The sequence below is a fragment of the Ovis aries genome, chromosome 1, assembly GCF_016772045.2.
Source record: "Ovis aries strain OAR_USU_Benz2616 breed Rambouillet chromosome 1, ARS-UI_Ramb_v3.0, whole genome shotgun sequence".
Lineage (NCBI taxonomy): Eukaryota > Metazoa > Chordata > Mammalia > Artiodactyla > Bovidae > Ovis > Ovis aries.
The window spans coordinates 84,652,664-84,679,382 of NC_056054.1; the positions used below are offsets into that span (position 1 = coordinate 84,652,664).

General features: G+C 39.0%; 1 protein-coding gene and 1 long non-coding RNA gene across 7 annotated transcripts in view; one reads left to right on the plus strand and one right to left on the minus strand.

Annotated features, from left to right (window-relative positions):
* Positions 1-26,719, plus strand: part of NTNG1 (netrin G1) — a 377,746-nt gene that overhangs the window by 183,027 nt on the left and 168,000 nt on the right. For all 6 annotated transcript variants that reach the window (XM_042251650.2, XM_004002252.6, XM_012177447.5 and 3 more), the window contains exon 3: positions 22,528-23,168. In XM_042251650.2, coding sequence (XP_042107584.1) covers positions 22,528-23,168 — 641 coding nt within the window. The remainder of the gene's footprint in view (positions 1-22,527; positions 23,169-26,719) is intronic.
* LOC132658045 (uncharacterized) lies at positions 19,373-25,593 on the minus strand. Its single transcript, XR_009597026.1, has 2 exons — positions 25,450-25,593; positions 19,373-23,529 (listed from the first exon to the last, which is right to left on the minus strand). It is a non-coding gene; the product is annotated as an uncharacterized LOC132658045 (long non-coding RNA).

The window sequence follows — 26,719 nt, forward strand, 5'->3', positions numbered from 1 at the left end:
GCAATAGCAGCGAGTCTACCACACAGAGCCAAATTATAAGGGCTCAGAAATAAACTTGATCTATTTCATGAAATAGAGGACATGGTTTTAGAAATTACCCACTTTTTATGCCTAATGAAATAAAAGAGGACATTGTCTCTATTGAGAAAAAGCAGGCCTGGGTAAGAAGAGCATGCTACATAATGAAAATGACAATAACTGAAATAAAAATCTTATTTGAAAGTAGTAAAAAGCAGACTTGACATCGCAAATAATCAAATCAGCCATATCCAGAATACTGAGAAAATGAAATCATGAGTTTAAAAAATGAGACCAAGTATAATGGGCATAGAGGTCAGTCATGAAGATAAAACCTATAGACTTAACAAATGGATCAAATTAATCATTAAATATGTAATAACATATATTTTAGAATTCTGGGATGAAAAAGACCCCAAAATACCAGTTGAAAGAATTTATCATGTCCCAAGTATCCTAGTAATCAAGGTAATGACGGAGACTATTTCTTGTTTTAATTTTTCAATTATAAAAGATTATGATGATGCATTTCATAGTTTCAGAACAGAAGGACTAAGTTCCTTCAATGGGAGTTAACATTATCTTTCTTCATCACTCGCATCTGCATTGCCTTAGGCCTGAAGATAATGGAGCAGCTCTAGTATTCCTGGGGGGAAATCATGAGAATTTCATATAAGAAGGCGCCCTCATTTTAACCTCGACAAAGTCAGGCTGCATCTTCCAGTCAGTGGTGCCCTTAATCGCTCCTTGATAGGCAGCAGTTGTGACACAGTTGTCATTGCCTTCACATGCACAAACCTGGCTGGGATTCCTGTTGACAGGACTGAACAAGAGCAGTTTCAAGAAACAAGAGAAGTTTGAAGAAACAAACTGTTTCATGGCGATAGGAAGAAAGAATATGAGTCCCAGTTCTTGCCTGAAAACATTCTATTGACATATTCTAGTAGTATCAAAAAAGGTAAGCATCAAGACTTGCAAAATAAGTATTAGCAACTTAGGAGATAAACCCTTCAGATAGTAAAAGCATAGCTCTTTATTGAGTGTTGCCTTGAACTGTGGGTCCAAAGAGATTCATTATACTATTCTCTCTACTAATATGCATCTTGGAAATTTTTAAAGTCTTTTAAAATTGGAAGAAGTAGAGGAGCAGGAAGAAAAGGGAAAGAGATAATGCATTCCCAATGCTCCCTGATTGCTCAGATGATTTTAGGTAGAAAAGCATTGATATGGAGAACTGAGAGTTTCCAAGTGATTCAGCACAGCCAATTAAATTTATGTTTTTCTTTTTATATAGGCACAAAAGTAGTGTGTGATGCAAATGTGTACCTAGGTCTGGAGACCCTTTTTATTAAGTATAAAGTGAAAATTCTAATAAGAAAACATGATGTTGAAATTTAATTTGAAATTTTTTTTTGCTTTTATAGTACACATAATAGTACTGCTTATAATCAATGGTGTATTAGACCCCATGATGTAATAGAAATAATTATTTATGAAGCACTTGATATCTTCTGGGAACTGTTTAACAGCTTTGCATGTCTTTTATTTCTTAAAAGTAAGGTACTCCTGCTATCCTCACTGTACAGAGGAAGAAACTGAAACATGGGAAGCTAAATTAATCGAGGTGTCCAATATCTCACAGCTAGTAAGTGGATTCAGATCCAGGTAGTCTGAGTCCAATGGCCAAGCCCAAAACTGCTGTATCGCTGCCTCACGATGACTTTAAGAGGAGAAACATTTGGTGCTCACTTTACGTAGGTACAGATAAGGAATTGAGTCCCAGAGGCCTAAATAGCTTGACAATAGTCAATTAGTGATAGAATATAGTCTGATTTTGTTCTGTGTTCTGTCTGTCTTTTATGGCCATCACAAACATTGTGAGTATTCGACCCTAAAATGCTATATACGCGCACACATGTGCACGCATACACACACACATGTGCACGCATACACACACACGTGCACGCATACACACACACACACAGACACACACACACACACACAGAGTTCTCATTATTGCCCCCATGGGCAGCAAATGGAAGGAAAGGAATGCAGAAAGTTTTGAAGCAAATCAGGCCCTTTATGGGCTTCCCTAGTGGCTCAGACCATAAAGAATCCCCCTGCAATGCAGGAGACCCAGATTCAATCCCTGGATCAGGAAGATCCTCTGGAGAAGGAAATGGCAACTCACTCCAGTAGTCTTGTCTGGAGAAGCCCCATGGACAGAGGAACCTGGCGGGCTATAGTCCATGGGGTCCAAAAAGTTGGACGTGACAGAAGCAACCTAGCATGCGCACACGCACACGGACCATTTATGTTATTTAATCATCACAAGACTGCTTCAGGTTATCATTTTCATCTGACAGAGGATGAGATGGTTGGATGGCATCACTGACTCAATGGACAGGAGTTTGGGTAAACTCCGGGAGCTGGTGATGGATAGGGAGGCCTGGTGTGCTGTGGCTCATGGAGTCGCAAAGAGTTGGACACGACTGAGCGACTGAACTGAACTGAATTGAACAGCTGAGGAAATGAAGTCTCGGAGAGGAAAGGTTATTTATGCTCAGTTCCAGAGCTATTATATGGCAAAAGAAGACCTATCTACTGCCACAGCCCACAGTCTTTGATTTTCCAAAGATAACTAAGTACAATTACTAATGGCCAAAAAGAAGCTTTATTGATATAGCAGAGGCACGATGGCAGTTTACATTTGAATTTTGCCTGTAGATGTGGTTCGTTTGTCATGTACATTGTTCTCTTTTAAAATTATGTCAACTTTAAATACTGAGAGATCACCTGCAAACTGAGTTTTTTATAGTTTCTCTTGAAAAATTGGAGAATGTGGCTGAACTGGATCCAAATTCCTACATGGAGACAGTCAGCTGGAACTGACCTGTAGTTGCCCCCCTTATCCAGTGCCCTCCAGACTCAACACGCATTGCTTTACACACAGGATACTTCATGGTTTGCCTGTGCCTACCTGGCTTCTAGGGGCTTTGAGTCTGTGACCTGGAGTCTAAGTGATTGTTAAGTAATTCAGAGAGCTGTTTACTTGAATATAATAAACTGTGAATTGCAGACAACTCAAATTTTAAATTTTTTTTGTTAGAAACAGCAGTTAGATCTGTTTTGTGATATTCAGTCCTATTAAAAGAGATCTAGATCAAGAAAGGACTCCATTTCTTCTTTTTAAATTTGGGAGTTTTACCTGAGTCTTAAAAATGAACAAATCTTACATTCTACTTTCAGGCTTCCCGTCCTTCTTTGGCTTAGTGGTAAAGAATCTGCCTGCCAGTGCAGGAGACACAGGAGACACGGGTTCAGTCCCAGGGTCAGGAAGATTCCCTGGAGAAGGAAATGCCAACACACTCCAGTATTCTTGTCTGAACAATCCTGTGGACAAAGGAACCCGGTGGGTTCCAGTCCATGGGGTTGCAAGGAATCGGGCATGACTGAGTACGAATTCTACTTTCATCGTCTGTTAATACCCTGAATTAATTATTGGTGTATTCATTTATTTTAGTGTGAAATCTCGATAAAATATCATATAGTGTTTAGATTTATTTTCAGATTTACTCTGAGGGAGCAAGAACTCTTATTATCTATGAAAGTTTTCATATACCATTATTGAAGTTGACAGTAGTGCTTATCACTAGCAGCTTTCAGTAGCTGAGAGTGTTCCAGTGTGAGGCTAGAGTTCATCCTGAACAAACAGCAGAAGAAAAGTCGAGGAGGAGTGGGGAGCAGCCTCTCTGTTCCCATGGATTACAGCGGCATTTTGGTCAAGAGTGTCCACCCCGAGTGGTCTCCTTCTTCTCCTGGATGTCGCCAGACTCATCAGATGTGTGCTTCATCAGTAAATACAGAGCATATACTTTTAATTTATGTATGTTCCTTTGTATAAGAATAAGTTCTTGTTTTGCACTAATATGTTTTAAGCATTATGAAACATATCAAAATAAAATTTAAAGCATGAGCTAACACCATGTGGAAATAGATGTTCCAGTATTTTCTTCAACTCCTATAATGGGTTACTTTGTGTCTTCTTTATTGTATCCACCACAGTGTTCCACAATCTACTCTATGCAACAGCAGCTCAACATCATTTTCATAACAAAAGACTTATTTGTCAAGTAACTTTGGAAAATGCTGGATTAAATCAGATAGGTGTCCTTGCCATGTGACTTCTCATCCTTAATACAGACTCCACTGTGAGTTTGTATGAGGGAGATTGTCAATAAGGCTAATATTCCTGTAAGTTCCTTTTGGGAAATCCTTCTCTACGGAAGTTTCCTAGAGATCATCTTTGCTTGCTGTTTGCCATTTTCTTTCCATAGAGTTCCCATATAATCTCCCAAAGATTCATCTCACTGACTCTTCTTTCCTAAGACCTTGTCCTCCCCTTTGTACCCAGAACCTTGTATGTTTTTAAATAAGCCTTGTTTGAGTCTTAGCTTCAGCTCTCTTCTCATCCAGGCAATAGTTTTATCTTGGTTTTAGGTAAGACTTGCCCGCCTAGCTTCACTCGTTTCTAGGATGAATCCTGGTCTCAGGTAAAAGGGATTTAAAATAGATCTACTCCACAAGTTGGAGCTTGCCCCAAATTTACTCTTCCTGCTTTGTCTTGATCAGGTATAGGGACACTGATTCTGATAACTTTTTTATTCTTAGAACCTAGTTCCCACTGTACTCCATTGATGATAAGCCAGTGATTGCTAACCTGCTTGGCATCTGATCCTTTCAAGAACTTTAAATTCTTACTGTACAGAGAATATGCTTATCAGGGACTGAAACAAAGTAAAGTATCAGTTAGGTTCTGTTCAGGAGCTACAGTAGTGTACCAATATTTTGATCATAAAAAACAAACGCTTAGAGTTGGTTCTGTCCACTTTCTGCCACCACTAGCTGTCACTATAATCTTGGCAGTTCACTTAAGTCCCAGTTTCCTTATCTGCAATATTAGAATAATAATAATAATAAAATAACAGTTTATTCCCCCATAGGATTGGTTTGTTTTACTTCAAGAATCAAAAGATTTAATTCATGTAAAACATTGAGAATAGAGTACTTAAAACAGCCCTAGCATATAATAAATGTACAATAAATGTTAACTTTTGTCATTATTATTGTTTTAAACAAAACAACATTAGGTATTTTTCTGTAGCATTAGGCATTTTTCAAAAGAAAGTTGGGCCTTTTATGTAATTCAATAAATATCAAATGTCTGTGTTTCATTTGAGGGCCCAAAACTGCACGTTGTTTCTGGTTTTAGTATACTCTTAAGTATTGCTCAATACTGATTATTCTCGGTGGTGATGTTGTCTAGTGGCTAAGTCATGTCCGATTTTTTGCGACCCCATGGACTTCAGCCCACCAGGTTCCTCTGACCATGGGATTTCGCAGGCAAGAATACTGGAGTAGGTTGTCATTTCCTTCTCCAGGGAACCTTCACTTTCCAGGGATTGAACCTGCATCTCATGCATTGCAAGCAGATCCTTTTACTGCTGAGCCACTGAGGACACCCACTGATGTTTGAGTCTTATCATATGTCAAAACAGTTGTCCTGTTCATTTGTTTTTGCTTACTACTTTTTGTATGGTGTCAACATATCAGACTAAACAGAGGCAGTCTCTCTTGGTTGAAAGCTTCTCTTTGAAGGCAACACCACAAATACCAACATATTCATCGCTTCTTCACGTTAGCCTGGTGTTTGTTTTGTTTTGTTTGATATTTCTTTTACTATTGATACAATAGCAACATATGACTTGGCCACCAGATGTTAATACATTACTGCATTTAAAGTTTGGCAAAATTTATTTTAAATCTTGGCCTGTACACCATTCAATAAGTAATATAAATATTTTCCCTCACCCTGTAGGCTCATGAGCCATCAAATACTGTACTAAAACAATACTGATCCTGCAGCAAGATAAAAAAGAAGGCTAGCAATAAGGGCAATGTGATTTTACACTTTAATATCTAAAATTAGATCCAAAGTCCAATATAAAATAATCTAATATTTAAAATTCAATATCTTCTGACTTCTCAGTTTTGAAATCACTTGAGTAGACCAGTGCAATCCATTCAAGACAAGTAGATTTTCCACTGATATGGTCCTGAACTAATATCGAGGAAGATCTGAAATTGCCTAAAATCAATCCTTTTATTGGTTTCTGTAAGGGAAAGTTAACCACAGCGGATTAATGAAATTAGAAGGTGAGGAACAAAGGAGGCATTTATTCAATAATCTTAGTCATAGAACATCCTGGCTACTAACTAAAAAGATTTAGCCAATACGTAAGAGAGATTTTTGCACTGGGAATACATCCTGTGTTTGCAAAATTTAAATGTAGATACTTAGAAACTTAGTCCATACTTGGCCTTTTTTTCATGAGTATGTTTATCTTCTCCTTTTCTACTACATTTGCACTTTGTCATCAAAACTGATCAGTCTTAAAAGTGCACAGCCTGATCCTTTTTCCCATTTAAACTGTTATACCATTTTCCTTTGCTTTCATTTTAGACCTCTCCAACGTGTTTTGAGCCCCTGCTTCCTCCCCTCCCCTAATTTTTAAAAATCATTCCATCATTCTCTAGTATGATAGTTTCTGCCTCAACACTCTATTATAACAAGTATTTTCAAGGTCATTGACAACCACTTTCAAGACAAATCAGACGATTTTAGTGAAGTGAAGTTTTTCAGTCATGTCTGACTCTTGGCGACCCCGTGGACTGTAGCCTACCAGGCTTCTCTGTCCATGGGATTTTCCAGGCAAGAATACTGGAGTGGGTTGCCATTTCCTTCTCCAGGAGATCTTCCCGACCCAGGGATTGAACCCGGGTCTCCCACTTTGGAGGCAGATGCTTTACCGTCTGAGCCACCAGGGAAGTCTGTCTTATTCCTTATCTTCTCTCAAATATGTGGCACTATTAATCATATACTCTTTTTTTTTTTCCTTAACCTCTGGCCTTTTAAAAGAGTCTTTGTATCGAGGATAGGAATTACCTTTTCATTTTCTTGGAGGTCATATTAACTTTGTATGTCTCTCCTGAACATATATTCAGGTATCCAGAGTGCCCTAATTATATATATAAATGCAAATGTGGGTTGTAAGCTGCCAATAAAATCAGTTGTAAGTAAATGATGTGTTCACATTTATGACCAATACATGAGGTCTTCCTTTTTTTAGAGGAGTTGATAAATTCCTACATGGTTGGTCCAGAAGAGATTCCTGCATAAAGAGTAACTCATCCCCTACCCCTAAATTCTGGAATGACATTAATACTGGGGTTGAGGAATTTCTACTTACCTTTCTGAAGGAACCTAAGTGCATCCTTGTTGCAGTTTGATTTTTGACCATCCCGTTCATATTCTTTTCATGTAATTTTTAAGGAACCTTTTGGTCCTTGTGGCTGCTCTCTGTTTGACCTTCCCAACCATGAAAAACACAAATCTCAGACAATTCTTCAAAGATTCGCTATTATTTTATTTCTCATCTTAGTCTTTGCTTTCACCAGCTGGTCAGACCAGCAAGCACATCCAGGACATCAAGTGCCTATTTCCATTGATGGCAAAGGTCATTTCAATCTAAATTACAAGAAGTAGAAGGACCATTATGAACATTCACCTGCCAGAAAGTTGTTACCTTAATCACATCTGGTTGATTGTTTAAACCAGTATTGTCCAATAGAAATATAAGGTAATATAATTAATTGAAAACATAACAAGGGGGGAAGAAACAGGTTAAAATAATTTCAATATGTTCTATCTCCCTAGAATATCCAAAATAGTATCATTTTAACATGTATTAATATAAAGTTATTAATGAGATACTTACATTGTTTTGTACTAAGACTTTGAAATCCAATGTGTGACTTATACTTACATCACATTCATTTCAGACTAGCTAATTTCAAGTCCTTAATAAACACATGATCCTTGTGGCTACTGTATTGGGAAACCTAGGTATGAACTGTTAAAAGGAAAAGAGAATGAAAATTGAAGAAAATGGATCTATGTTGTCAACTATACTTCAGTTTCTGTGTTATGTGTGGGTTTTCTTTTTCTAAGGTATTAGCTGCTTTAGTTTTTACCTGGGAGTGAGATGTAGTCTTGGTTCTGTACTTGAGCCAACAGAGGCCCAGAAAAGTTAAATAATTTCTCCAAGTTGATTTTGCTCATAAATTCAAGAGTATGATTTCGGTCTCAGGTATATCTCTTCCCATCTGGGTTTTAATTACTCTGAATTCTGAGTTGACTGGCAGGGTAGGAGGACTATTCCTACCCTAGGATTTTTCCCCCTAGATTGGCCAGGTGTGTGTACTCAGTTGCTCAGTCCTATCTGATTCTTTGCAACTCCATGGACTGTAGCCTGCCAGCCTCCTCTGTCCCTGGAATTTTTCTAGGCAAGAATACTGGAGTGGGTAATCATTTCCTGCTCCAGAGGATATTTCTCACCCAGGGATCAAACTCATGTCTCTTGCATTGGCAGGCAGATTCTTTACCACTATACCACCTAGAAAGCCCAGATTGGGCATAGCTACTATAACAGGTTTGATTCTGAGTGATAGATAGGGTATTTTCTAAGAGTCATCTGTGGATATTTTTATGTGCTCAATCACTTCAGTCACATCTGACTCTTTGGGACTCTATGGACTGAAGCCCACCAGGCTCCTCTGTCCATGGTATTCTCCAGGCAAGAATGGAGAAAGTGACCTGCTGGGCCCTCCTCCAAGGGATCTTCCTGACCCAGGGGTCGAACCCAAACCTGCATATCCTGCATTGCAGGCAGATTCTTTACTGCTGAGACACTGGGGAAGCCCAATGTTTTTATATTAGTTCACAAACAGCACCCTAGGACCTTGTATAGTTACAACATAAATAATAGGAATGGCATTTTTGCATTTGGATTCTCAAGAGATTGATTTGTTCTATGTATTCTATGAAGAGATTAACTTCACCCCTCCATTTTATTAGCCTACTTTGAACAACTGACTATTAAACTATTCGGTGGCAATAATTGACTCTGAAGAGGAAGCTTTTAAGAGAAAACAAGTTGGAAAGGTCATGGTTAGAAACAGCAATGTTGAAGTGCCAGTGATGATGATAATAGTATCGTGGACATTTATTGAGGTTCCACTATGTGCCAGACACCATGCTAAACTCTTTTGCATATTAGCTCATTTAATCCTCACAAAAATGCTATGAAAATGTACTGTTATTCCTATTATATAAACCAGAAAAAAGAAGCATAAAGAATTCACTGAGGGGTGGGATGTGAAATCTGAGAAACATAGTTCTGTGCTCTTTTTCACTACAGGAGAAGCTGATACTCCTTGATAAAATAACTATTCAACCATCCAGGCTTGAAAATAATGATTTCATCTTTGTCCACCACTGATACCCCCACCACTGATATCACTAGTTTGCAGCTCACAAGGCTTATCTTTAAATTACTCCTAACCTGTTCCTATTTTCACTAGTTTCTATTTACCTTCCAACACTTAGTCCTATTCACTCTTCCACTTGATTTTTCCCCACTTCATTTGTAGTTGGCCTTCCACTTCCCTGTGACTGCTTTGGGAAGGGTAACATAACTTGTTCATTCCTTGGGTTGCAGTTCCCAGCTCTAGTAGTCTCTTGTTGAAAATATGGTTGGTTCCACTTAGCTCCTGAAGAGTATTTACAACTCCTTGCACTGGCTCCTGAGGGCTCTGTTTTGCCTTCTGGACTCTTGGGTCTTTATTTTCCAAACTAGAATAATGTGTAAGAAGGATATTTGAGGGAAACAGACTAGCTGGATTTGTAATGAAGTAGGCAGACAGTATCGGAAAAGGCAATGGCACCCCACTCCAGTATTCTTGCCTGGAAAAATCCCATGGATGGAGGAGCCTGGTGGGCTGCAGTCCATGGGGTTGCTAAGAGTCGGACACGACTGAGCGACTTCACTTTCACTTTTCACTTTCATGCATTAGAGAAGGAAATGGCAATCCACTCCAGTGTTCTTGCCTGGAGAATCCCAGGGATGGCGGAGCCTGGTGGGATGCCGTCTATGGGGTCGCATAGAGTCGGAACCGACTAAAGCAACTTAGCAGCAGCAGCAGCAGGCAGACAGTATGGATGTGGGAGTTGGACGGCTGAGTGAGAAAAATTTGATGGTTTTGAACTGTGGTATGGAGAAGACTCTTGAGATCCCCTGGACAGCAAGGAGATCAAACCATTCAATCCTAAAGGAAATCAACCCTGAATATTTACTGGAAGGACTGATGCTGAAGCTGAAGCTCCAGTACTTTGGCCACCTGATGTGAAGAGTCAACTCACTGAAAAAGGCCCTGATGCTTGGAATGATTGAAGGCAAAAGAAGAAGGGGGCAACAGAAGATGAGATGGTTGGATGGCATCAACGACTCAATGGACATGAGTTTGAGCAAACTCCAGGAGATAGTGAAGGAGAGGGAAGCCTGGTATGCTGCAGTTCATGGGGTCACAAAGAGTTGGACATGACTTAGCAACTGATGATGGAGAACTTGAAAATATTTTGTTGAACATTATGAATTAAAAATCTTTATGGCATTTTAAAAAGTTTTCAGTTACATTAGCTTTCAAACTAACATTTTGCAAATGGAACTCTGCTGGGATAGGCAGTGATAGAGGGCAAATCTTTACTAGTTGTAGATAGATACCTTATTGCCAACATTTTCACTTTTTACCAGGCATTAAACCTTGGTGTCACCAATGATTCTGTCTTTTTCTTTTTTTCTCCACTTTCAGTCAATCTAATTTCTGTAGAATCTTGCATCACCTTTCTATTCACTTCATTGCAGATCCTTGTGCCTCTCAATCTCCAGTTCATTCCCCCTTTCACTATCAAATGTGCTGTGCTGTACTTATCATGACATTCCACAATTTCTAAGGACATCTCAGTTCCTGTTCTAGATGTCATTGGAAATAGACTCACCTAACTTTAGGTCAGTTCCAGAGACTTTCTGGTTTCATAATAAGAACTATTGATTTGGAAGTGAAGTTTGGAAGGATTTCTGTAATTAGGAGAGCCATTTAAGCAGTAGCAAGTTAAATAAAGACCACTTCCTTCTTTTCCAGCAAAATATGTGTGCTTTCTTATCAGACAAGAAAGTTGGACAACAGTTTCCACCTTTACACATCTTACATTTTTTCAAGGATTTGCGCTACTGAGGTACTTCTATGCCTGCGTATTTTAAAGTTACTCTTTAAAACTATCTCTTTTGCAGCTTCTTCCTTCAGTTTTATTTTGTTCTCCATAACTGTCCCCAAAGAAATAAAACTCTTGGTATTTAGCTACTCCTGTATACTTAGAAGAATGCTGTGGGTTGGATAAGTAAGGAAAGATGAGGTGAGGAAAAGAAATCCTTGGCTGTAAAGTCACTAGGAGAAATACTACTGTGACTGATGGAGAAAAATGAAGATCAAATGAACACCAGGAAAAGACTGGGACATAATTGCAGCTCATGCCATTTGTCTTTGTCCTCCAACCTCACCAGAAGTCCCAGTAACTGTATCAATCACACACAGGCATACTGCACTTGGAGCTGGACCCTGTTTTTCGTTTGGCTTTATTCTTTTTGGATACAGTGTATTACACCAAACAAATTCTATCTACAACTTAGGGAGCTGGGACGTTCTTAAAGCTTGGTTATCTGTTTGATCCCAAATCACCAACCTATGAGCAAATCTTATTCCAAACTTTAAATCTACTTAATTTATTCTGTTTCCTCTCTGACTTCCTGTTTTTCTGCTTTCCTTATGTTCTTTTGATCCATAAATTTTTGTTGCACACTTATGTACCAGTTCTCATAGAACTCTTGTGGAGGAGACATAAAAATAAGCAACCAGAATTTAATATGAGTCATATAAAAATGCATATGGTCCACTGTGTATTCACATATACTCATAGGTTGGTACGTTCAACTTATGAGGTATGAACTTGTGTGAGTTACGAAATAAAAATTACAGAGGCCAGATCTTGAACAATCTTAAAAGCTGGGAATTTGAATTGTACTCCTGAAGGTAATGGGAAGTCCATTAAAGAGCTTTAAGAGGAGGTGTGATACAGTCAGTTTTGGATTTTAGAAAGATTACTATAGCAACTAGGTAGAGAATAGATTATAAGAGAACTACATAATCGTACCATGGAGAGAGAATATTTAAGAATCTATTACTGTAATTCTGGGCTTCCCTGGTGGTCCAGTGGTTAAGAATCTACCTTGTAATGCAAGGGACACCAGTTCAATCCCTAGTCTGGGAAGATGGGACATGCCACAGGACAACTGAGCCTATGCACCATAACTACTGATCCAGTGCTCTAGAGCCCACAGGCTGCAGCTGCTGAAGCATGAATGCCTGGAGCCTGTGCTTCAAAACAAGAGAAGCCACTGCAGTGAGCAGCTGGCGCACTGCATTGAAGAGTAGTCCCTGCTTGCCACTAATTAGAGAAAGCCTGCACGCAGCAACGAAGACCCACCATAGCCAAAAACCAAAGTAAATAAATGAATAAATAAAATATATGACAAAGAGATGATGATATAATTATAAAAATCTATTACAGTAATTCAGAAGAAGAATATTTTTTAAATTTTAAAATATTAAAGAAAAAAAAAAAAAACCTAAGGACAGCATTGGCAGTATGAACAATGTTGTGGTGATGAATTGCATCTGGAGAACTTGGCTGGTGAACAAATTGAAGAAAAAGAGAAAAATATAAAATGGTTCCCAGGTTTCCTCTTTGAGAAATGGAAAATTTTGTGTCATTCTCAGAGTCAAGGAATACAGAGGGAGGAGCATGGTTAATGCTAGCTACTATTAATAATTATTCAGCACTCATTGCATGTCAAGGAAATGCTAAACACTTATGTAATTTTATTTCAAATTAACATCATAGAATATGTATTATTATATGAATTTAAAGAAGAATTCAAGGCTCAAAAAGGCAAGTAGCTTGTTCAAAATTATGTAACAACTAAATGTTAGAGCTGAAATCAAACGTAGGCCGCTCTAACCTAGAATGTCGGTTCTTAATACACCGGCGTTATCAAAGTGTGATCCAGAGGGGGTCTGCATCAAAATCATCTAGTATATTTGTTAAATCACGTTCCTGGTTCCAACCCAATATATTGAAACCAAATTCCTGAGGAGTGGGACTAGACTTAATGTATTTCTTATACAACTTAAAATTTATATAGCATTGTGTGCATAGTATATGTTATGACATGGTGGAAGGAGAATTACAAATTCACTTTTAAAAAAACATGGAGAAACGAATCACTAGTCTAGGTTCGATACAGGATACAGGATGCTTGGGGCTGGTGCACAGGGATGATATGGGGAGGGTGGTGGGAGGGGGGGTTCAGGGTTGGAAACTCGTGTACACCTGTGGTGGATTCACGTCAATGTATGGCAAAACCAATACAGTATTGTAAAGTAAAAAAATTTAAAAAAACCATGGAGATTTTAGTATATGAAGACTACTACCTTGGTTAACATTGGTGGTGGTATTCAGTTGCTCAGTCATGTTCGACTCTTTGTGGCCCCTGGAGCAGCAAATATTCTCAGGCTGGAATTTGATGAGATGGTTTAAGCCACAGTTCTCAGTCTTAATAAAGCTTGTGGTGCTGCAACCACTACAGAGTGGTTTTATATGCAGGAAGGATGTTGGAGTGAGTAAGTTATCACCCAGCTGAGCCCCTAGACTCTTCCTCCTTCATACTCTTGTTCCATGGTCTTTGACACCTACCTCCAAGTCTGTTACAAGCATGAAAGGTCTCTGTTTTCTTTCCTAAAAAAGAAACACTTGCAAATTTATTTTTGCATCTTACTCCATTAAATGTCTGTTTGTTTTTAATACAAAAATATGTCTATTTATGTACCAAGGCGTGAAACTCCAGGAGGTTGTACAGGGTCATAAGTGACACTGTTGACCCTCAAGGACACCCGATGCTCTCTCTAAAGGCAGGAGGAGCTGATGTGAGAAACATGTGATTTTGTTGCTTGTTTAGGTCTAAACTTCACTACTAAATTGTAAACATTGTATTGTCTTAATAATGTGTTTTACAATATTTTAAAATTATTTTTTACAGTATTTCTGCAATATTTTTTTTCAATATTTTAAAAATAGCAATGGTACACAGTAAACTCCGGGAGATGGTGATGGACAGGGAGGCCTGGCGTGCTGCGATTCATGGGGTCGCAAAGAGTCGGACACGACTGAGCGACTGAACTGAACTGAACACAGTAAACAGCTAACGAACTTGGAAGGAGGGCATTTGAAAGAAATAAGGAGTATGAAAAATCAGAATAGACTCACCGAAACCCAGTCACATTTGGGTGTCACATTAGAAAGATCCCCTGCCACCAGTGACAATTAAGTGATCTCTTCAACAGAGGGCACTTTGGTCTTCCTCTACTCTCTTGAAGATGATGGTTTTCAGAAGATGGGCGTCAAGCAGATCTTGGATTTGCTTTCTCAATGTAAGAGAAAAATGAAGCAGTTTGTGAGATCAAATCAGATCTTTCAAGATTGAGAATCTTCAGACTAATTCTCACAATGGATGATGGTATCAGGATGCAGAACATTCCTACCTTTGTGGTATTCTGCTCACCTTGTTTCTCTTAAGTTACTTAAACTGTTGACAGCTTGCTTCAGCTTTGTGTTATTAAAATTTAAGTGTCTGTGTTCTGGTCTATTTTGAGACTATTTGTAAGGCAAAAATATTGTACCAAAGGTTTTTCAGTAGTATTTATTAAGAAAATAAAATTGAAAAAGCAATTGCCTTACCTACTATAATATCAGTTTACTACAGTGTTTTTCTGTAGACATTAACTTTCAAACCCACTTGATTCTATATATTTCTTCTTCAGTACATACCAAGTAATGAATTAGATGCTATATATGAATCCATTTTTGTGGTTTGTGGCTTGAGAATTTTATTGGCTCCTTCTTAGAAACTTGGTCTTTTTAACCTCTGCAGCCTTCACCAGTTTGAAAACCCTAACCATAATCCTCTGTGGGGATTTACACAGGTGTCTATTATGGCCCGTAATCTGTGATATGGCTTGCAGCATTCTTCTTGTAGAAAGGTTAAGCCCTCCCGTCTTTATTTCTGAGTAAAAAAGTCCACACGCAGAATTGTCAGTGAGCAGATGGAAACAAGCAACAGCTTCAATCAGGCCTTAAGCCCGTATCAATGGCAGGGAGGAATCTTTGTGATGAGTAAGGGCTTCCATTAGAAACTGGAGTAGTCAGTTTTTAACTTCAGAGTTACAAAAATAAAATTCTTTATCCTGTATCCCACGCTCAGAGTTGGGACTCATGTTCCCCCAAATACACAGGTACTTTTATAATAGCTGTTACCTAACATTTTAGTTGGGACAGTCCCAGGATATCAGACAGTCCCAGGATAATGTTCAAGCTATCTTGTTACCATGTATAAGCCCTACATTAGGGCCCCTGCCAATCAATAGGGCAGGTTACAAAGTGAAACTGCATTGCCATTTGAAGAAATCCCTGCCCTTTGTTTCCAAAGGAACAATGGACACCTGGAAAAACACACTGTCTCGTGAGTTTTTCCCATCTGAGGACATAGAGTCTATCCCCATAGCTGTGGTCATCAAGTGTTTTTCAGTATTGGTGGCACTGATATTTATCTTTCAGATTTCTGGGAAAAGATATCCACTATCTTGGATTGTGTGTGCATGTGTGCTGAGTCACTTTAGTTGTGTCTGACTCTTTGCAACCCCATGGGCTGTATCCCACCAGGTTCCTCTGTCCATGGGATTCTCCCAGCAAGAATACCAGAGTGGGTTGCCATGCCCCCCTCCTGAGGATCTTCCCAACCCAGGGATCAAACCCATGTCTCTTATGTCTCCAGCATAGTCAGACAAGTATTTTACCACTAGCGCCATCTGGGAAGCCACTACTTCTGGTTTCTCTCTGTTCTCCCTAATGTCAGTAACAAAGCTATATGGCCTGAAGAGAGAACCTCAGCATGACTAACTCAGCATGACTACATAAGCTCCCATACTCAGAGTTGCCCAGGTTTCATCACATAAGTCATAAAGAAGGGGCCTTTCCCCTTTATTAGAGCCAAGGAAGAATCCAGAAGTTCCAAGACCAAGAAGTTCCAAGAAGGGACTGGGAGTGGGGAATCCCCCCAACCAAAAATTGCCCCTCTGATATAAAGAGATCAATCACCAGCCTCCCAAAAAATGTCCTGCTTGGCTCCCAGTGAGCTGTATTGAAAGAGGAGAAAAAGAAGCCATCTCCTGAGGGTGATCGCCTAGCCTAGCAGCTAAAGCATGCTGCTCATGGTCTGTTTCTCTGAGAGCTGAGCCGTGGACCGTGCTACTGGTGTCTTTACCCTTTGAAAACCTTGCATTGGCAAAGCCATATGTGTGTGTGTATACGTGCGTGTGCATGCCCCTTCGCTCAGAAGGACCAATTCTTTGCGAATCCGTAGGCAGTAGTCTACCAGGCTCCTTTGTCCATGAAATTTTCCAGGCAAGAATACAGGAATGGATTTCCATTTCTTTCTCTAGGGGATCTTTCTGACCAGGCATCGAAGCCACATCTCTCGTGTCTCCTGCATTGGCAGGCAGATTCTTTACCAGTGTGCCATTTGACCATACTGATGTCCATTTCAAAATCACAGTGGAAACAGGTCAGGAGTGCTAGCCCAGAATAATGCAGCAGTTTCTGCTCCCCTGGCTTTTGTGCCATTTTTTGTTTGTTTGTTTTTTCCACTGTCACCAGTGAAACAAACAAGAATGAGCCAGAGGCAAATAGTTGCTAGGCCATTCTTGCTCAGTGTTTCTCACGATCCATGTAAGTGTTAACCCAAATGCTTCGCATAGCCACTTGTAAGCACATGCCTGCGTGGCATGTAAATTTACAGGTTTGTAACAAATCTCCCATGAGGATTCTCTATATTTCCAACTGTCATTCCCAATAGTTTGCCAACAGGTTAAGCTTGAAAAAGTAAGTTCACAATGGTAGGAACCACAAGTATTACATTATATACTGCTTATATAGAATTTCCTTTTTTTTTTTTTTTAAAACTCTAAACGGTCTAGTAGATCTTAGGTAAAAGGATGTTCTTTTTAAGTGTCTGGGCCCATCACTTCATGGCAAATAGATGGGGAAACAGTGGAAATAGTGGCTGACTTTATGTTTTGGGGACTGTAAAATCACTTCAGATGGTGATTGCAGCCATAACATTAAGAGACGCTTACTCCTTGGAAGGAAAGTTATGACCAACTTAGACAGCATATTAAAAAGCAGAGACATTATTTTTCCAACAAAGGTCTGTCTAGGCAAGGCTATGGTTTTTCCAGTGGTCATGTATGGATGTGAGAGTTGGACTGTGAAGAAAGCTGAGCGCCAAAGAATTGATGCTTTTGAACTGTTGTGTTGGAAAAGACTCTTGAGAGTCCCTTGGACTGTAAGGAGATCCAACTAGTCCATCCTAAAGGAGATCAGTCGTGGGTGTTCATTGAAAGGACTGATGTTGAAGCTGAAACTCCAATACTTTGGCCACCTGATGAGAAGAGCTGACTCATTTGAAAAGACCCTGATGCTGGGAAAGATTGAGGGCAGGAGGAGAAGGGGATGACAGAGGATAAGATGGTTGGATGGCGTCACCGACTCAATGGACATGAGTTTGGGTAGGCTCTGGGAGTTGCTGATGAACACGGAGGCCTGGTGTGCTGCAATTCATGGGGTTGCAAAGAGTCGGACACGACTGAGCGACTGAACTGAACTGAACTGAACTAACAGAAGGAAGACACTTCTGTCCATAGAAACAGTAAGAACATATCTAAAATTTTATTTATTCCTCTAAGTTCTGAAAACACATTAAAGAAGAGTAACAGCATTCCACTTTGGCTACAAAGTGCTAATTAATAACTACCTTCATTTCCCTCAGTAGTAAAATATTACATTATTTTTTAAATGAAGTTAAGCATCACAGTCTTCTAATTGTTATACAAATATTGAATATTTAGCAGCAGTATCTGTTCAATTATTTAGACATTTCTTAATGGTGTAAATATTATCAGCACAGCCATAAATATTTTCTGCTTTGTCCATAGACAATCATCTAAGGATCTGTTCCTTGTACGACTTCAATTAAGATCTATTTAAGACTGCCTGCTGGCCACAAAATAATTACTTACACTTGTAAATGCCTGAATCTGTTAGATTTAGCAGCTAGAAGTGTTCTTTGCTTTTGCAAGTAGGAAGAAGTTGTTTTTCTTATATAAATTTTATTGTTGATTGTATTAGGATTAAGGTGTGGTTGAAATAGTTGAAATTTTAATTAATGTAATCCCTTTAACAGCAACTGTTTTCATGTTGATAATTCTCTGTAACAACAGTACAGATCACACCCTTGTGAAATATTTACACTAAATGTTTTAGCATATAATCTCTCCTCCAGCTTTGTCTTTCTAGAATTGTAAGATTTTCAGGTTTGGCTTTCTTCTTTCCCTCTCTCACCTAACATGCAGGGTTTCTTCTTAGGGAACCAGAATGACTTTTTTTTTTCCCCTCAGCTAATTTTCTGTCAATGTCATTATCGCTAGTAAGTTAGGTTGTTGTTGTTCCGTCACTTAGTCCCATGTCCAACTCTTTGCAACTACGTGGACCACAGCATGCCAGGCTTCCCTGTCCTCTATCTCCTGGAGTTTGTTCAGATTCATGTCCATTGAGTCAGTGATGCCATCCAACCATTTCATCCTCTCTTACCCCCTTCTCCTCCTGCCCTCAATCTTTCCCAGCATCAGAGTCTCTTCCAATGAGTCAGTTCTTCACATCAGGTGGCCAAAGCATTGGAGCTTTAGCATCCGTCCTTCCAATAAATATTCAGGATTGATTTCCTTCAGAATTGACTGGTTGATCTCCTTGCAGTCCAAGGGGCTCTCAAGAGTCTTCCCCAGCACCACAACTTGAAAGCATCAATTCTTAATGGTCACCAAATCATTAATCTCCTAAAGGAGCATGGATGCTATGAAATACGAATAGTTCAATTTTTTTATGTTTGGGTTTTGGTATCTGCATTCATTAGTGTAGTTTTTCATTTGAAATGATTTGTTTACTGAATTATTTTAGTAAATCGTTGTGCTGCTAAAATTATCACTAGGAGTAGAGTCATATGAAGTATGAAATTGTCATTTTGGTTAACCTCTGATTATCTCCTGTGTAAACTGGGAATTGCTCTTAATCTGCTCAAATGTTGTATTGTTCAGGTGAGATTTTTCTCTCACCTCCCAGTATAAAATTACAATCAGTATCCTTTCTCCAACACCATTCTCTCCTCCAACTGGCTTTATTTTTCTGTATAGCAGTTATCATCATGTAACATCATAAAGCATTATATATCAGGTTTTTTTTTTTTAGTATATCTCCCTTGACTAAGATGGAAGCTATTCTAAAAGCAAGGACTTAGATTTGTTTACTGTTATATCCTGAGAGCCAAGACAAGTGCCTTAAATATAGTAATACTGTAAGCAGTCAATAATTACAGCTTTTCTCTCAATTTTTCTGGTGTCTAAGGCACCAAATCAGTGCAAAGAAATGAAAATTTCCCCTCTTCCCAGCATGCATTTTGATAGCTGACAATTGGATGTAAGAGTAAGCATTTATCCTGGGTTCGCTGTCTTCTCAGCCCAAGTGGAAGCATGTCACTCTGGAACAGAAGCAAAGAGTGCAAGATTTGGCTACATCTTCATTAAAGAACTAAAGCTTTAGGTTGTGCCCTGTTGGTTGGCATCCCATCCATGTGTTTACAATTTTAAGAGTAATACAAGCAGAGAATCTCAAAGGATGCTCTCTAGAACTCTACTTATGTGGTATACAAGTAGGGATTGCTAAAACAAGAGTTCCATGGTCAAATAAGTTTCTGAAATTCGGTAGTGCATGAAGCTAAGGAAGGTTCTTAATATCAAGGCCTCTCAGAGGTATGATAATGCTCATTAGGGCTCTCCAAGGCAAGAAGACCTGAGGCTTGGTCATAGGTTCTTCGGTTCTGCCAGCCTACTCTTGTTTCCATAACTAGGTTCCATATAGGGAACTACATTGACTTAGGAGGTGAAAGGGCCAGATCAGGTGCAGAGAAAGTGGGTTCCGGCTCCACCACTCACTCTCTTATATGACCTTGGGCAAGTTGCTTAACACTTCTCTATGCCTCAGTTTTCTCTTCTGTAAGATAGAGATGAAAAGGATTATCCAGGATAATACATGTAAAGCAACTGATCCATAAATGCTAAATAAATACAAGATATTGTCAACACCTTTTATCAGAGGTGGAAATGAGTGATTTTTAACTATATGTCTTCAAGCATATTTTTTAAGACAGGCTTATTATTACTGAACCATACCCAGAATCAGCTAGCTGTGCCTTTTTTATTTTTTGTCTCAGCACCCTGTCCCCATCTCAGAAGCTCTGTGTATCTGAATGGAAGTGGAAGAAATGCTGTCTTTCAACAAGACTTAATACAAATGTCTGATAACTCACTTTGGTGTATCCCGCAGAGTTGATTTCCTGTGTTTCAGTATCCTTGACCTCAGATGAAGACACTTTTGTCAGGAGAAAGGTGGTAGCATCCATGTTAATGATTGTGCAGATGGCTACATGCTGGTAAATTTTGAAGTGACCATATTTTTTCAGTAAATTTCAAATGAAGGTGTGATTTGTGTAAATCTGACCCCTTCCAGTAAAATGTGCATTTCCATATATTTAGAATTTATAAATCCTGACAGATTCCACAATATTTATAGCCCTCCATAAAAAGTCTTTGCCAGTTTGCAGAGCTATGCATTTGGCTCTCTGGTATGCTTAAAAGAGTTTAAATAATAATAAATTTGGTGATTTATTCCACCTGGAACAGAAACTTATTCCTCCCCACCCCCCTTGGCTCATTTTGAAGCGGATACTATAAATAGTGCCACAGACGCTGGGATCAGGAATAGGATATTGAAATTCTAGAGAGAACAGAAACATTTCCACTATCACTGATGCCTTGAATATATTTTTAAAACAGTTCTGTTCCTCAAATAATGTACCTTTTCTCCTTTCTCCTGCCCCTTCTCAGTTATACTCAGATCCCCAAACTTGTTGCCAGCTTTAGGATTCAGTTGCATTAATGGGAAAGAGAGAGTGAAAGTTTTAGCTGACTAGGTAGGAGGAAGTTGCCTCTAGGGAGGCCGAAGCAAGTCTCCAATGTTCATCTCATATTTCAAAGGAGTCAGCCAGTAACTGAGCATCGATGTCTAAAGTGTAAATTCATTATTTGAGACTCAGCTTATGTATCCTGTAGATATGATGGAAAGCTCCTAGTTCATGAAAAAGAAAAAAGAAAAAAAAAAAAGCCTAAGGACAATGTCAGAGGATTGAATCTTTTACCCATCCATGGGTAAAATTACCCGGTACAGGATAACAGAGAAATACCTGAAGAGTTGACTCCAAATGATACCATTTTTTAAAAACACAAAATGAAACCCAAATTGGGAAGCCAATTGTTTGCTCTAGTATCAGTCTACTGATGAAACCTGAGAGCAGCCATTTTCACGTAAGTGGTGTTATAACTTGTGATATGACAAGGAGACTTATTTTCAGCTTCTTCTTGGAGTGGAATGTGAAGGAATTAGCCTTTGTGCGAAAGAAAATAATAATAATGGCTAACATCCATGGAGAGCTCACTGTGGGCCAGCACAGAGTAAACACATCAAGTGACTGTGACTGTTTGTAAAAACCTAAAGTGCTGGCTTTTCCTGTCCTGATAAGTTGGAGCACACCCCCGCCCAAAGTCTTTCCTGAACAATCCCCTTGCCTCTAGCTAATGGGATGGCAGGTGTTTGGACCAAGCCCCAGAGCCTGGAGTGTACCACATTTTAATGATTTGTGGTGAACAAAGTAAATGCTTTAAAAGCAAGCTTTATGAAGCAGAGACCCTATTAAGAGTGATGGATTTGAGGTGAAGCGAAAAGAAGCTGAATGTTGTATGGGGGTATTGTCTCCCAAACAAATCTATGGTTCATTGCAAATTCTAAAGCTTTACTTGAAAAATGACTTTTTAAAAAACTGTGCTCTTGAGGAACGCCCTTGAGGCACAGAGGAATCTCCTTGCTTTTCTATAGCATCTTTCTAAGGGGATGCGGAAGTATTGAGCTGTTAGTTGCTCAGTGTTTTTGTGCTTCTGGGATCACATTATGGGTCTAACACATATGGGATAAATAAACTGTTTCATTTCTTAAAGATCATGGAAGGAAACAAGACAATAAAATTACCATATTGTCTCTCTCTCTCTTTTTTTAAGCTATTAAAGAGGAGAATCCAGTTATGGCAGATAAAAATGATTGCTGCAAAGTTTTTTTTCCCCCCACTTCCTGTTTCTCCTAGCCTCCTACTCAGTAATAGCAATGTGGCAAGACTTGTGTCATAGCAGTGTTTTGACGCACCGTCTTTTGTTCTTCTTCCATAGGGCAACCCCTACATGTGCAATAATGAGTGTGATGCAAGTACCCCAGAACTGGCACACCCACCTGAACTGATGTTTGACTTTGAAGGAAGACATCCCTCCACCTTTTGGCAGTCTGCTACTTGGAAAGAGTATCCCAAGCCTCTCCAGGTTAACATCACTCTGTCTTGGAGCAAAACTATCGAGCTAACAGACAACATAGTTATTACCTTTGAATCAGGGCGTCCAGACCAAATGATCCTGGAGAAATCTCTTGACTATGGACGAACGTGGCAGCCGTATCAGTATTATGCCACAGACTGCTTAGATGCTTTTCACATGGATCCTAAATCCGTGAAGGATTTATCACAGCATACGGTCTTAGAAATCATTTGCACTGAAGAGTACTCCACAGGTTATACGACAAATAGCAAAATCATCCACTTTGAAATCAAAGACAGGTTCGCATTTTTTGCCGGACCTTGGTTACGCAATATGGCTTCCCTCTACGGACAACTGGATACAACCAAGAAACTCAGAGATTTCTTTACAGTCACAGACCTGAGGATAAGGCTTTTGAGACCCGCTGTCGGGGAAATATTTGTAGATGAGCTACACTTGGCACGCTACTTTTACGCAATCTCAGACATAAAGGTGCACGGAAGGTAAGAAAACAGTTGTTTGGCTTGAATGAGAATGGGTGTTTCCAAAGAAAAGGCCAGTTTGCTGGTTGTGCAGCTGTAGAGTGATGTTTGTCACTTTCTATTGCAAGATTTTCTCAGGAACACCGGCCTAGAGGTAGGTTCTGAGGCATTTGAAACCCTTCTAACTCAGCAGTAATTTGTGATCCCAGACTTGCTGTCACTGATCCTGAACCTGGTGGGATTTCATAGCATTTAAACCAAAGGCAAAAAAAAAAAAAACAAGAAAAAGAAAAGCATCTTACTTGAGACCAAGGAACTCTCTAGGTCAGGGGGTGGTTTAAGTCCTTAAGGTAAGGAAGCCAGGGCAACAAAGCCAACGTCTCTGTAAAAGGAACGGAAAAACAGGAAATACATCTTACTGTTATTTCTGAATTCAAGAGTGGGTTTTAGCATGGTGCAACTCTCTGTTTATGTTTTGTTATATAGTATTTAAAAAGTTCTGAAAATGAAAATTATATCTCTTTACATTTATTATATCAGAACCAAAAGCATTTAGGAAACATTGCATTTGTTAAAGTGGGGAAACCTTTACTTTTCAGGGTTTCAGATGTTATTATTTTAAAACAATAAGCTATCACTTAAAATATGAGTCAGGCTGACTCATATTGTTTTGTCGGACTATTATAGACTGACCAAAGTTCAAATGCATTAATGCTTACAGTCAGGTATGTCTTTGATTTGATAATATACCAGAGACACAGTTGAGCAGGTTTCCAAGGACTTTGAAGACATTTAAATAAAAAACTTTAATAATGAGAACCAAGACCACCAACAGAGATTTTCAACCTAATTTTTGTGTGGCATATTACCAGAATAACCAGCTGATGGGAGCTGAAGCATGAGATGATGAGGTAGGAAAACTAAATATAAGAGTGGCGTACAGAGCCCAATGGGGGGAAAAATGGAAATGTGAAGCAGAGCAAAAATCATTCTAAAAATGCCGAGAGCTTTAAATCAAATATATGACAATACAAATATAAACAGTACATATATCATGTAGCTTTAGTTAACTGTGTAGGTTTATTTAATCATATGTATAAACAGTGCGTATATTGTGTAGGTTTAGCTAAACAACAAGTCAGGATTCATTAAGTTTACTGGCTTCCAGCATCTCTTATGGCAGCTGAGTCCTCGGAGACTAGAGAAGTGTTGAGACTCCCTGGGCTTTCAGAGAGTTCTCTCAAACACCTTTAGTGATAGTGCTTATATACTTGTGCACTGAATGAAATGGTCACTGCTGCTAAGTGAGGGCCATAGTGGGCATACAGAATGAGCTGATGGGCATGAGCTCAGTACAATGGCAAAGAGACTTTACCTTATGGAATCTTGCTTATGGAGAGTAGCAGGAACTGATGGCCACCTATTCTCAGCTTTGTTCTAGCTTCACGTTTCTCCTGGAAGAGTCAAGAGTCTTTAGCTATGGAGCCTCTTTAAAAACTTTTAACCGAGGCTTGGTGAAGTTTGGTGAAGTTACCTTTAGAGCAAAATCTGAAACATTCTGAAAGAAGTATCCACTGGTTCAGTATTGAGCTTGTGGGTTCTAGGGTTCATATATTACCAGGGTATAATGAGAGAGCAGTGTGGAGCTATGACCTTAAATATGAGCTTGTGATTTATAGTAAAAAGCAGCTATTGTACTTGTGAGCATTTTAGCACAATATCAGTTTCCAGTATCTTATTCTTGGGAACATGTAATCTATAAAAATAGTTGATGTTGATATTGTTAATAATAGCAAGCCATAACAAAGTAACAGGTATTCTGTTTATCTACAAGAATAATTGCTAAATTAATAAGCTGATATTTGAATGTGAATCCCAGTATAACATCTATATTGTTAGGTAGAATCACCGAGGTCAGTTTACTTACAGTTTGAGAACTCCTTTATCTAAGCCAAAATCTTTATAGTCCAACTTCTCTAAAACTTTCATTTTACATTTATAAAAAAGGCAGTCTTGTGATGTTCTTGGATAGAAAATAACCATTGTTGGGCCTTATTTCTGTCATTAGATATTTATTTTTGTTTCCTCTGAGTAGTCAAGAGTGTAAAGTATATTTTAAAGCTAAAGGCATTTTTGTACATTCTTCACTGGGGTCAGTCACTTAAACGTGCCATGGTAGAAGTGTAGAATCCCATCAGATTTATCAGTTATCTTTTAGCCTTCATCCTAGTACTCTCCTTCAGCTGCCTCTCAGTGGTTCTGAGGAGTTTGGAGGAGCCCTCCTCCCTTCTCTGGAACTCACCTCTGTCTTTTCCTGTTCACCAGTCAGCTGTGAGCTGGTGGGGAAGCAGCTGGGCAAAAGAGAAAGGTGCAGTAGAGGTGAGCCCCTTCCATAATGTCCCACTCTGTCCCTTCCAAACTCTGTCCAGACTCCTCGGGGCAAACTGACGCTGGCACGTACTGTGCTAGGCACCAGATGGCTGGGGTATTTTTAGTCTTAGAGGAGGGACTAAAGAACTAAGCCTGATGGCTCAGGCGTGTCTCCAGCTTCTAAGTTACGTAAGGAAGATGGAGCCACCAAAGGGGACTGTTAAGCTGTTGCCTGGTTCACAGCCCTTTCAGCAAAGAAACTGGTATAGAGTAGAAAATTCCCATTGGACTAAAATCCTGAGTTTTCTTCTTCCTGCAGAGTAAATAATCTATAGAGGGATTGAACATTAATTGATCATCTCTAAAATAAAGTTCTAAAAGTTTCTTTTCAAGAATATTATAAATACAAGCTTTCCAAAATGTAACTGAAGTCTTTGCTTCCCTCAGCCCACTCTTCTCCAGCCTTGATGAGATTGCAATGTGTAACTTCCTTTTACATGTCTGTGTCTGATCATGATAATAGATATTTTTCTATCTGTCACGCCCCCTCCACCCCTACCATAATGTGAGAATTGGCATGGGTTATTTGGGGAAAATGGGTAAATTTCCTTACAATAGTGGACATATAATACTACAGGTTTTTTTTCCGCTTGAAATATTAAGCTATGAAACACAAACAGTGGAGTGTCTTTGTTCAAATTGACTGAAGGCTATGAACTCCATTCCTCTACTTCCTGTGCACATGTGTATACAGCCTTTATGTTTTATACTGGCGAGTATAATTTGCTGTAAAAAATGATGCTTTGATTGTTACTAAACCGGTATAGCATTTATGTTCTTTTCTAGCATGTGACACATCTGATGCCAGTTTCACTGGTGACAACAACTGTAATCACATCATAAAAAGTTTATTCCTCTTTTGCCCACACTTTTTTGGCTTCCATTTACTCCATCTTATTGTGTGATTTATTAAGATAATGGAGGAAAAAGAAGACACATGGCTGTTGGCATTCTCAGTGATTCTGTGTTACTTCCATTGTTCAATAAACCTAATAATCTTCATGGACTAATTCTGACTTATGGATGTCCTGCTTCAGTAAATCAGGGTGATTTTCTCTAGTGAATAATAGAGGAGTGTGCCAGTACCTTAATTAAAGAGTGGCTCTCTTAGTCTTGATCTCATTTTAATTTACAGGGTAATA